Source organism: Monodelphis domestica, chromosome 2 (genome assembly GCF_027887165.1).
Source record: "Monodelphis domestica isolate mMonDom1 chromosome 2, mMonDom1.pri, whole genome shotgun sequence".
Taxonomy (NCBI): Eukaryota; Metazoa; Chordata; class Mammalia; order Didelphimorphia; family Didelphidae; genus Monodelphis; species Monodelphis domestica.
The window spans coordinates 535,727,462-535,739,555 of NC_077228.1; the positions used below are offsets into that span (position 1 = coordinate 535,727,462).

The window sequence follows — 12,094 nt, forward strand, 5'->3', positions numbered from 1 at the left end:
AATCTAAAGGATGAATTTACCACCAAAAAGAATATTAAAGCAGCCATTAGGAGCTGTTTTGCTCAATTAAATGCCAATACAGCTACCAATCTGGGTTAAATGTATGACTATTTATAAGATTAAAAATTGTTCAAATTAAAAAGAAGAAAATAGAGTAATACTTAACTGAATCTCAGAAAATGAAATAGAATGAGCTATGGAGGAGCTCTAAGCTCAAAGCCCCAGGGCCAGATGAACTCACAAGGGAATTCCACCGAACATTTAAAGAACAATTAGTTCCAATACAAGAATAACTATTTGGAAAACATCAAGTCTACCAAATTCCTTTCATGATATAAAACATGGTGCTGGTACTTAAATCAAGAATAGCAAAAACAGAGAAAGAAAATTATAGGTCAATTTTCCTAATGGATATTGATGCAAAAATTGTAAATAAAATACTAGCAAAGAGATTAAATCCATATATCACAAGGATCATTACACTATGACCAGGTGAGATTTATACCAAGAATATAAGTCTGGTTCAAATATTAGGAAAACTATCAGCATAACTGACCATATGAATAACAAATAAAACCAACAGAAATCATGTTTATCTGAATAGATACAGAAAAAGGTTTTAACAAAATTTAACACCTATTACTATTAAGAACACTAGAGAGCACAGGAATAAGTGGATATTTCCTTAAAATGATAAGAAGTATAGCTATCTAAAACCATCAGCAAGAATTATATGTAATGGGGATAAGCTAAAAGCCCTTCTCTGTAAGATAAGGAAGAATGGATGCCCATTATGATTCAATATTGTACTAGAAATGCTCCCTCTAACAATAAGAGAAGAAAAAAGAAATAGAAGGAATTAGAATAGATGATGAGAAAACTAGACTCTCTATGTGCGGATATGATAATATACTCAGAATCCTGGAGAATCAACTTAAAAATGAGTTGAAATAATTAACAACTTTAGCAAAGTTTCAGGACATAAAATAAACCCCAATAAACTGTCACATTTCTATATATTCCCAACAAATCCATCAGTGGGAGGTAGAAAGGAGTCAAGATGGCAGCTCACGAGCAGCAAAAGCCAAAAGCTCTATGACTATCCTTCCTCCAATCTTTGAAAGACACTTCAAAAACACAGGAATCCCAGGGTTCTCCTGCTAAACACAACTTGAAAGGGAGGCAGAGAGAAGTGATTTCCATGGGATAAGTGGGAGAGAGGAAACAAGGTTGTGCTGAAACCTGCCATTAGACATGGGCTGACTGTGGGATCTCTGGGAAGGGTTGCAACTGCCAAGAACACCTCAGACCCACCACTTGAGGTCCAGGGCTGACAGTGGCTGACAAGGAGGAAGGGGGAGCATCTGGCTGGGCACCTTCCCCCTCAGAAATTGGCTACTGAGAAGATTTGGACCCAGGACAGATTAGCTCAACCAGCCCAATCCAGTCTACCAGCAGTGGAGAGAGAAGATTGCAGATTCCACCCCAGGGCAGAGCAGCTCAGATGGCTCCATGAAACTGGCAGAGGGGATAGCTTAATAGTCCACAGAGAAGGAGAGAGGGAGGGAGGGGGCAGGGGTAGGAAGAGAAAGAGAGAGAAGAGAGAGAGAGAGAGAGAGAGAGAGAGAGAGAGAGAGAGAGAGAGAGAGAGAGAGAGAGAGAGAGAGAGAGAGAGAATGAGTAAACAACAGAAGAAGAAGGTAAAGATCAAAAGCTTCTTAGGGGATAAAGACCAAAGAACAGAACCAACAGATGATGACTGGATCCAAGGAATTCCAAGCAAAAAAAAATTGGGAATTGGACTCAGGCTCTCAAAGAGATCAAAAAGAAATTCAAAACTCAAATAAGACAGATTGAAGAAAATGGGGAAAAGAAAATGACAGCTTAAAAAGCAAAATGGGTCACTTGGGAAAAGAGGCATATGAATCAATAGAAGAAAAAAGATCATTAAAAGCCAGAATTGACCTACTGGGAAAAGAGGCAAAAAAGTCAAATGAAGAAAAGAATTACTTGAAAAGAAGAGTGGTCCAAATGAACTAGAATTTGGCAAATAGAAGCTAATGACTTCACGAGACATCAAGAAACAATAAAACAAGTGAGAGAAACAGGAAAGATAGTGGAGCCTGAGCCCAAAAGAAAGATTCCTTTGATTCTTGAGAATCTCCTAAAGTGGAGGAAAGCTTACCAAGCACTCAAAGCCACTCAAGCTTAGCAGGTACTTTTGATAAAGAGGACGCACAGGAGAGGGACTCAGCTCAAAATCAAGAGGCTGGAATCATTTGTCCATGAATCCCATTGGGTTGTCTGTGATATAGCTCGTCTCAGGCACCTGGATTTAAAGCCTCAGTGCTTATGTGCTAACCCTGGGCTTTGTGATCCAGAAGAAGAGGATTAAAGGAGGAAGTGACAAGGTGATAAATAGAGGAACTTCACCTGAAGAAAATGTATAGTAGTGTCTTTGTTAAAATGACCCCATCCTACAAAATAAACCCACATAAATCATCAGCTTTTCTATATATCTCCAACACAGCTCAGCAGCAAGAACTAGAAAGAGAAATCCCATTCAAAATCACCTTAGACAAAATAAAATACCTAGGAATCTACCTCCCAAGACAAACACAGGAACTATATGAACACAACTACAAAACACTCGCCACACAACTAAAACTAGACTTGAACAAATGGAAAAACATTAACTGCTCATGGATAGGACGAGCCAATATAATAAAAATGACCATCCTACCCAAACTTATTTATCTATTTAGTGCCATACCCATTGAACTACCAAAATACTTCTTCACTGATTTAGAAAAAACCATAACAAAGTTCATTTGGAAGAACAAAAGATCAAGGATATCCAGGGAAATAATGAAAAAAAACACATATGATGGGGGCCTTGCAGTCCCTGACCTAAAACTATATTACAAAGCAGCAGTCATCAAAACAATTTGGTACTGGCTAAGAAACAGAAAGGAAGATCAGTGGAATAGACTGGGGGAAAGCGACCTCAGCAAGACAGTATACGATAAACCCAAAGATCCCAGCTTTTGGGACAAAAATCCACTATTCGATAAAAACTGCTGGGAAAATTGGAAGACAGTGTGGGAGAGACTAGGAATAGATCAACACCTCACACCCTACACCAAGATAAATTCAAAATGGGTGAGTGACTTAAACATAAAGAAGGAAACCATAAGTAAATTGGGTAAACACAGAATAGTATACATGTCAGACCTTTGGGAGGGGAAAGGCTTTAAAACCAAGCAAGATATAGAAAGAATCACAAAATGTAAAATAAATAATTTTGACTACATCAAACTAAAAAGCTTTTGTACAAACAAAACCAATATAACTAAAATCAGAAGGGAAACAACAAATTGGGAAAAAATCTTCATAGAAACCTCTGACAAAGGTTTAATTACTCATATTTATAAAGAACTAAATCAATTGTACAAAAAATCAAGCCATTCTCCAATTGATAAATGGGCAAGGGAAATGGATAGGCAGTTCTCAGATAAAGAAATCAAAACTATCAACAAGCACATGAAGAAGTGTTCTACATCTCTTATAATCAGAGAGATGCAAATCAAAACAACTCTGAGGTACCACCTCACACCTAGCAGATTGGCTAACATAACAGCAAAGGAAAGTAATGAATGCTGGAGGGGATGTGGCAAAATAGGGACATTAATTCATTGCTGGTGGAGCTGTGAACTGATCCAACCATTCTGGAGGGCAATTTGGAACTATGCCCAAAGGGTGCTAAAAGAATATCTACCCTTTGACCCAGCCATAGCACTGCTGGGTCTGTACCCCAAAGAGATAATGGACACAAAGACTTGTACAAAAATATTCATAGCTGCGCTCTTTGTGGTGGCCCAAAACTGGAAAACGAGGGGATGCCCATCAATTGGGGAATGGCTGAACAAACTGTGGTATATGTTGGTGATGGAATACTATTGTGCTAAAAGGAATAATAAAGTGGAGAAGTTCCATGGAGACTGGAACAACCTCCAGGAAGTGATGCAGAGTGAGAGGAGCAGAACCAGGAGAACATTGTACACAGAGACTAATACACTGTGGTATAATCGAACGTAATGGACTTCTCCATTAGTGGCGGTGTAATGTCCCTGAACAACTTGCAGGGACCCAGGAGAAAAAAAACACCATTCATAAGCAAAGGATAAACTATGGGAGTGGAAACACCGAGAAAAAGCAACTGCCTGAATACAGAGGTTGAGGGGACATGACAGAGGATAGACTCTAAATGAACACTCTAATGCAAATAGTATCAACAAAGCAATGGGTTCAAATCAAGAAAACATCTAATGCCCAGTGGACTTACGCGTCGGCTATGGGGGGCGGGGGGGGGGGGAGGAAAAGAAAATGATCTATGTCTTTAACGAATAATGCTTGGAAATGATCAAATAAAATATATTAAAAAAAATGACCCCATCCTTCCTTAAAGAAATTACAAATTATAGAACCTTACATAGCCTGGAGATATCCTAACCTAAAATCTGTCTTAGAGCTCATTCTAAAATGAGGTCAAGCCAGAATACATTTTGAAAAGTCTCCCTAACAGATAATACTCTGGTTGAGGAGTATCCAGGAAAGTTTGATATCATTTGCCTAGAAGATGTCATCCATGAAATCTGCTCAGTGGGAGAATATTTCCATCAAGGCAAGGCTCCTGTGTTCTTTCCCCTTGTCTGTGACCCACCATGCTGCTAAGAATAGAATAGGGCTTCTCAAAGAAATGGGTAAACTGGGCTACTGAGGTGAAAGCATCAATTGGCTCATTTGGCACCTGAACTAGGCCAAAGATCTCAGAAGATTTCTGTTTTCTTTTGTTTTTCCTGAGTATACTCAGTATCTTCAAAGAAAATTTCTTTTCTGCTGGAACTTTCTCCAGGAATTGGTGACTAGGGAAGAAAAAGAATATCAACAATGAAGAAGAAATTTCTCTACCATCTATATTCTTCCTTAAGGAAGAAACCACATTGGTTTATTCAGTCAGCTTTATCTTGGATTAAATTCTAGTGACAAATGAAAAGGAGTGATTATACTTGCTATTCTGGAATTGGAATCTAGATTAAATCCATCTCAGTTTTTCATGATGGTTTCTCATCCAAGGAGCAATCAGCTGTTTGACTATCTGTGATTCTCTACTGTGAGGGTTGATTTTTATGAAATATCTTTTGTCACTGCTCTCCACTCAGAATAAGGCAATGGGATCAGATTTGGAATTTGAAATAACCTTCAAGTAATGGGTCACCATCTCTGACACTTTTCGTTGACAACTATAGATGATTCATTGGTCCTGCCTAGCATTTATGTTAGGTGGCTTCCTAGGCATCAACACCACTCTGGTACCACCACTGTAACACACCAGTCCCATTCCTTCCTGCCATTAAAGTCTGCAAAATGTTTTATTGGGTAGGTGGGAAGAAAGAAATAAAACAAAATAAAAAGAATGCAAAAAATAGAAAAAAATGTGAAATATCTCATTGAACAAAAAAAAACAGACCTAGAAAATAGATCAAGAAGAGACAATTTAAAAATTATTGGACTACCCAAAAGTCATGACCAAAAAAGAAAAAAAAGACATCATAGTATAGGAAATTATCCAAGAAATCTGTCCTGATAATTTTTGAACAAGAAAGTAAAATACCAGTGGAATTGCTTGTTGGCTCTGGGAGGGGTAAGGGAAGAGGGAAGGGAAAGAAAATTAATCATGTAAACATGGAAAAATATTTAAAAAAAAAACAAAACAAAATATTCAGATAAAAAAGAGGGTAACATAGACATTGAAAGAATCCACAGATCACCTCTTGCATTAAATCCCCAAACGACAACTTCCAGGAATATTATAGACAAGTTCAAGAGCTCCCAAAGTCAAGGAGAAAATACTACAAGCTGCTAGAAAGAAATAATACATATATTATGGAGCCTTAGTCAGGATCACACAGGATCTGGTAGCCTCTATACTGAAGGACCAGGAGGCTTAGAATATGATATTCCAGAAGGAAACTTAGTCTACAACCAAAAATCACCTCCCCAGCAAAACTGACTATATTCTTTCAGGGGAAAGTATAGCCTTTTAATAAAATAGAAAATTTCCAAGCATTCCTAAAGAAAATACCAGACTTAAAGAGAACATATGAGGCCCAAATACAAAATTTAAAAGAAGCATAAAAAGGTAAATAAGAGAAAAAATTTAAGAGCTTCAATAAGGTCAAATGGTTTATATTCCTATAGGGAAAGAAGATCTCTGTAAGTCTTAAAAATTGTTATCATTATCATAGTAGTTAATAGAAGTATACATAGACAGAAGATATAGTAGTAAGCTATTTAGGATATGTTAAAAAATAAAACTGGAGATGAAAAAGAGGATGATACTAAGAGGGTAAATTATAACATGCAAAGAAGTTAGGGGGGAGAGAGAGACCAATACAACAGAAGGGAGTAATACTTAAACCATACTCTCATTGGAATTGGCTCAAAGAGGGAAGAACAGCCAGATTCATTGCGGTATAGAATTATATCTTAACCTATAGAAAAGTAGAAGGGGAAAGAGAAATGGGATGGTGGAGGGATGCAATACAAGGGAGGGAGAGTCTGGGAGGGGTGACCAAAAGGTCCTATACAAAGAGGTAAGTAAGAAGGGATGGGGATAAGGGGAGTAAGATAAGGGAGGGGGAAGGGAGGTAGACACTGACTAAAAGTGAAACACCAGAGGAGAAAGGGCAAGATTAAAAGAGGAAGTCAAAACGGAGGGGAATATACAGACAGTAATCATAACTGTAAATGTAAATGGGATGAACTGACCCATAAAATGGAAGCAGATAAAAGAGTGAATTATAAAACCAAAATTCTACCATATGTTGTTTACAAGAAACACACTTGAGGCAGGGAGACACACAAAGGGTAAAGGTAAAAGACTGGAGCAGAATCTATTGGGCTGCAATTAAGACCAAAGAAGGCAGGAGTAGCAATCTCAAAGCTCAAGCAAAAACAAAATAGATTTGTTTAAAAGAGAGAAGGAAGGTAATTACATCCTGATAAAAGGCAGTATGGACAATGAAGTATAAGTACTCAACAGATATTCAATAATGGGTATAGCATCCAGATTTTTAAAGGAGCTTAAAGAAGAAATTGATAGTAAAACCATAGTAGTGGGGGACCTCAACCTTCCCCTATAAGAACTAGACAAATTGAACCAAAAAATAAATAAGAAGTAAGGGAAGTGAATGAAATGTTAGAAAAATTAGAGCTAACAGATAACTGAATAGGAATAAAAAGTAATATACCTTCTTTTAAGCAGCACATAGTACACATATAAAGACTGACCATTGTGCTTTGGCATAAAGACATCACAACCAAATGCAGAAAAGCAGAAATAATAAGTGCAACTTTCTCATATCATAATGTGATAAACAAACAATTACTGATTTCATTGAAGAGAATGACAATGAGGAGACAACATATTAAAATCTATGGGATACAGCCAAAGCAGTATGCAGGGGGAAATTTCTATCCCTGAGTGCTCATATCAACAAAATTGGGAGGGAAGAGATTAATAAATTGGGCTTACAACCTAAAAAAACTAGAAAGAGAACAAAATTTTAAAAACCCAGATAAAAACTAAATTGGAAATCTTAAAAAACCAAAGGAGAAATTAATAAAATTGAAAGTAAAGGAACTATTGAACTAATAAATAAGACTAGGAGCTAGTTCCTTGAAAAAACAAATAAAGTATTGGTTAATCTAATTTAAAAAAGAAAGAGGAGAATCAAATGAACAGTGTCATGAATGAAAAAGAATGATCTCACCCCTAATAAAGAGGAAGTTGAGGCAATTATTAGGAGCTATTCTGCCCAACTACATGACAAGAAATATGACAATCGATGTGAAATGGACAAATATTTACAAAAATATAAATTGTCCAGATTAACAAAAGAAAAAATAGAATACTTAAATAATCCCATTTCAGAAAAAGAAATTAAACAAGCCATCAAGGAACTCCCTAAGAAAAAAATCCCCAGGGCCAGATGGATTCACAAGTGAATTTTATAAAACATTTAAAGAAAAACAATCCCAACACAATATAAGCAATTTGAAAAAATAAGCAAAGAGGAGTCTTATCAAATTTTTTATGACACAAATATGGTACTGATTCCCAAGCCAGGAAGACAACAGAGAAATAAAACTATAGACCAATCTCCTTAATGAACAAAGATGCAAAAATCTTAATAAAATACTAGCAAAGAGACTACAGAATATTATCACAAGGATTATTCACTATGATCAGGTGGAATTTATATCAGGAATGCAGGGCTGGTTTAATATTAGGAAAACTATCCACTTAATTGACCATAATAACCATACTAACAGAAATCACATGATTATTTCAATAGATAAAGAAAAAGCCTCTGACAAAATACAATACCCATTCCTACTGAAAACACTAGAAAGTATAGGAATAGAAGGGCCTTTCCTCAAAATAATAAATGGTATTTATTTAAAACCATCAGCAAGTATCATCTGCAATGAAGATAAGTTAGAAGTCTTCCCAATAAGATCAGGGGTGAAGCAGGAATGCCCAATGTCATCATTATTATTTAATTTTGTACTAGAAATGCTAGCAGTAGCAATTAAAGAAGAAGAAATTGAAGGGATCAAGCTATCACTCTTTGCAGATGATTTGATGGTATATGGAGAGAATCCTAGAAAATCAACTAGAAATCTAATGGAAACAATTAACAACTTTAGCAAAGTTGCAGGGTACAAAATAAACTCACATAAATCATCAACATTTCTATTTTTTTTTCAAACAAAACTCGGCAGCAAGAGTTAGAAAGAAAAACTCCATTTAAAATTACTCTAGGCAATATAAAATATTTGGGAATCTACTTGCCAAGACAAACTCAGGAATTATATAAACACAACTATAAAACACTTTTCACAATAAAACTAGATCTAAACAATTGGAAAAACATTCATTGATCATGGGTAGCTAATAGAAGAAAAATGACAATCCTACCTAAATCAATTTACTTATTCAGTGCCGTGTCTATCAAACAACCAAAAAAACTATTTTGTAGAATTAGAAAAAATCATGACACAATTCATCTGAAAGAACAAAAGATCAAGAATATCAAGGGAAGTAATGAAAAAAAAATGTGAAAGATGGAGGTCCAGCAGTACCAGATCTTAAACTGTACTGCAAAGCAGTGATCATCAAAACAATCTGGTACTAAGAGACAGAAGGGTGGATCAATGGAATAGATTTGGAGTAAATGACCTCAGCAAGATAGTGTTCGATAAACCCAAAGATCCCAGGTTTTGGGACAAGAACCCACTATTTGACAAAAACTTCTGGGAAAATTGGAAAACAGTATGGGAGAGGTTAGGTTTAGACCAACATCTCACACTCTATACCAAGAGAAGTTCAAAAATGTGTAAATTACTTAAATATAAAGAGTGAAATCATAAATAAATTAGGTGAACATAGAATAGTATACCTGTCAGATCTTTGGGAAAGGAAAGAATTTAAGATGAAGCAAGAGACAGAGAACACTACAAGATATAAAATGAATAATTTCAATTGTTAAATTAAAAAGTTTTCATACAAACAAAACCAATGCAACCAAAATTAGAAGGGAAGTAACAAACTGGGAAAATTTTTTATAACAAAAATCTTTGAAAAAGGTATAATCTCTCAAATTTATGAGGAACTAAATCAAACATACAAGAAATCAAGCCATTCCCCAATAAACAAATGGTCAAAGCACATAAACAGGTAGTTCTTAGCAGAAATTAAAGTTATCTGCAGTCTGATGAAAAAATGCATTATATCACTCTTTAAAAAACTCCCAAGATATGATTGAGATTAGACTCTAAAATGATCACTTGATTGCAAATATCAATAATATGAAAATAGGTTTTGATCAATGATACATGTAAAACTCAGTGGAATTGCTCATTGCCTATGGGAGGAGGGAAGGAGAAGGGGAGGGAAAGAATATGAATCATGGAAAAATATTCTAAATTAATTTATTAAATAAATTTAATTTGAAGAAACCCTAAAGAGGGCAGCTGGGTGACTCAACTCAGTGGATGGAGAGCCAGACCTAGAGACAGGTGGTCCCGTGTTCAAATTTGGCTGCAGATACTTCCTAGCTGTGTGACTCTGGGCAAGTCACTTAACCCTCCTTTGTCTAGCCCTTACTGCTCTTCTGCCTTATGTTAAATTTATTACGGTTTGAGTGAATATTTAAATTGGTGGTTGCCAGGGATTTAATTTCTAAATCCTAGAACCAACACACAAGATGGAAGGAAAGAGTTTAATAAAAAACAAAAACAAACCCCAACCTTTGGTCTTAGAATCCACACTGTGTATTGGCTCCAAGGCAGAAGAGTGAGTGGTCAGGGCTGGGCAATTGAAAGCAAGTGACTTGGCCTGGGTCCCACAGCTAGGAAGTGTCTAAGGCCACATTTGAACTCCATCCCCTGAGCCACCCAGCTGTCCCTTTAAGTCACTCTTGAGCAGAGAAATGCAATTAAGACAACTCAGAGCTACACTGGCAAAAGGGGCAGAAGGGGGCCCAGGAGGGCCATGAGTCAAAGGGGGCACTCCCAAAAGCCCTCTAATTCCAGTGTCTTCCCTCTGTTCATTCTTCCCGATTTATCCTGTTTATAGCTTGCTTTGTGTGTATCTGTTTGCCTGTTTTCTCCTTTATGAGACTGTGAGCTCCTTGAGGGCAGGCAGGCAGGCAGACTGTCTTTTGCCTCTTTTTGTGTAGCTGGCACTTTGCCCACTTCCTGGAAGACCACAGAAGCTGAAAAGCCACTTAATGAGTAAATGAATGAACAAGTGATGGCACAGAAATGTGATGGAATACTACTGTGCTGTAAGAAATGATGTCGAGGGCTTCAGAAAAACCTGGGGGGGGGCAATTTCTAAAATGAGGAAGGCAAACAAGGTGAAAGAATTAGGAATTGGGATGGGTGGCCGGCTGAGATCCTGGAAGGCTCTAGAGGAAATGTGCCTTATCCTGACAGAGGTGAAGGGCGTATCAGGCAGAAGGAGACAATTCTATTTGGGGATGTGGACGTGGCTGTGGCCGAGGTGGAAACTGTTTTGACTGACTACATATTTGTAATGGGTTTTGTTTTGCTTTTGTTCCCAATTTGGGGAGCAGCTAGAGTGTGAGGGTAATAAGACAATCTTTGCCCTGAAAATAGAAGGCCTTCCCCCCTCATTCAAGTTCATGGGACCCCATGAAAAATCTCTGGAGAGTCTTAAGAACGACTTTTTCCAAGCTCTCACTCCGAGCAGCAGGGGCAGAAGCCAGTGCTGGCCCAGCTGCATGAAGGGTCCCCCCATCCCCCATTCTGTCCAGGCAAGGTTACCTTTGTTAAGCTCCATGGCTCCAAATCTGGAGGGACCCCAAGTAGCAGGCCTGGAAGAGGGGTGGGGTTGGAAGGGACAGCTCCCCTGCCAGGAGGGTTGGGGCAAGGCAGCTGGTCAGGCACTGTGAGGGTGAGCACCTCCGCCACAGTGTTGATGTGGGAGGAAGCCCGGGCTCTTCTGGTGGGGGTGGGGTGGGGGTAGTGGCCGTTGACCTGGGGGGGGGAGCAGCAGGGGGGATGGGCAGGCGGCCGTTACTGGGACTTCCAGAGGTTGCCCCCAGGATTCCAGGCAGGGCAGCAGTTGGGCTTACCACTGCAGGGGAAGGCCTTGGAAGGGGGGGGGCAGTGGGGGGAGTCCCCTTAGAGCTTCAGACTACAGAGGTGCTGGGGGCATGAGTCTTGCTGAGAGTGGGGGGCAGAGTCAATTAATGGGGTGTTCGGAGTCTGGAGCGATTTAGGGAGGGGCAAGCTTGGTTTCTGGTTCACTGTACTGGTTACTGGAAATTTCGGATACCTGAGACATCCAGTGATCAAAGAAGGGTCCTGCCGCGGATGGAGTTGGGGTTGGGGTGCTGGGGACTCCGGGAAGGAGGGTGGCGCCGGATATTGGAGGAAGGGCAGGTGCCGAATGCTGGAGGGGGCCGGATGCCCGCGGGGATTTCCTCTCGGGCACTCA

General features: G+C 38.5%; 1 protein-coding gene across 3 annotated transcripts in view; it reads right to left on the reverse strand.

The window, feature by feature from the left end:
• RBM44 (RNA binding motif protein 44) overlaps positions 1-12,094 on the reverse strand; it is a 29,351-nt gene that overhangs the window by 17,011 nt on the left and 246 nt on the right. The window contains exon 1 of one of the 3 annotated variants that reach the window (XM_056820020.1): positions 11,933-12,078. The exons of 1 other annotated variant lie outside the window; for it this stretch is intronic. Coding sequence is in view for 1 of the 2 variants with exons in the window: in XM_056820017.1 (XP_056675995.1) it covers positions 11,419-11,434 (16 nt within the window). In the remaining variant the exon portion in view is untranslated. Of the gene's footprint in view, positions 1-11,418; positions 11,607-11,932; positions 12,079-12,094 lie in introns of those variants that run through there. One more of the 3 variants, XM_056820017.1, reaches the window with a different exon arrangement.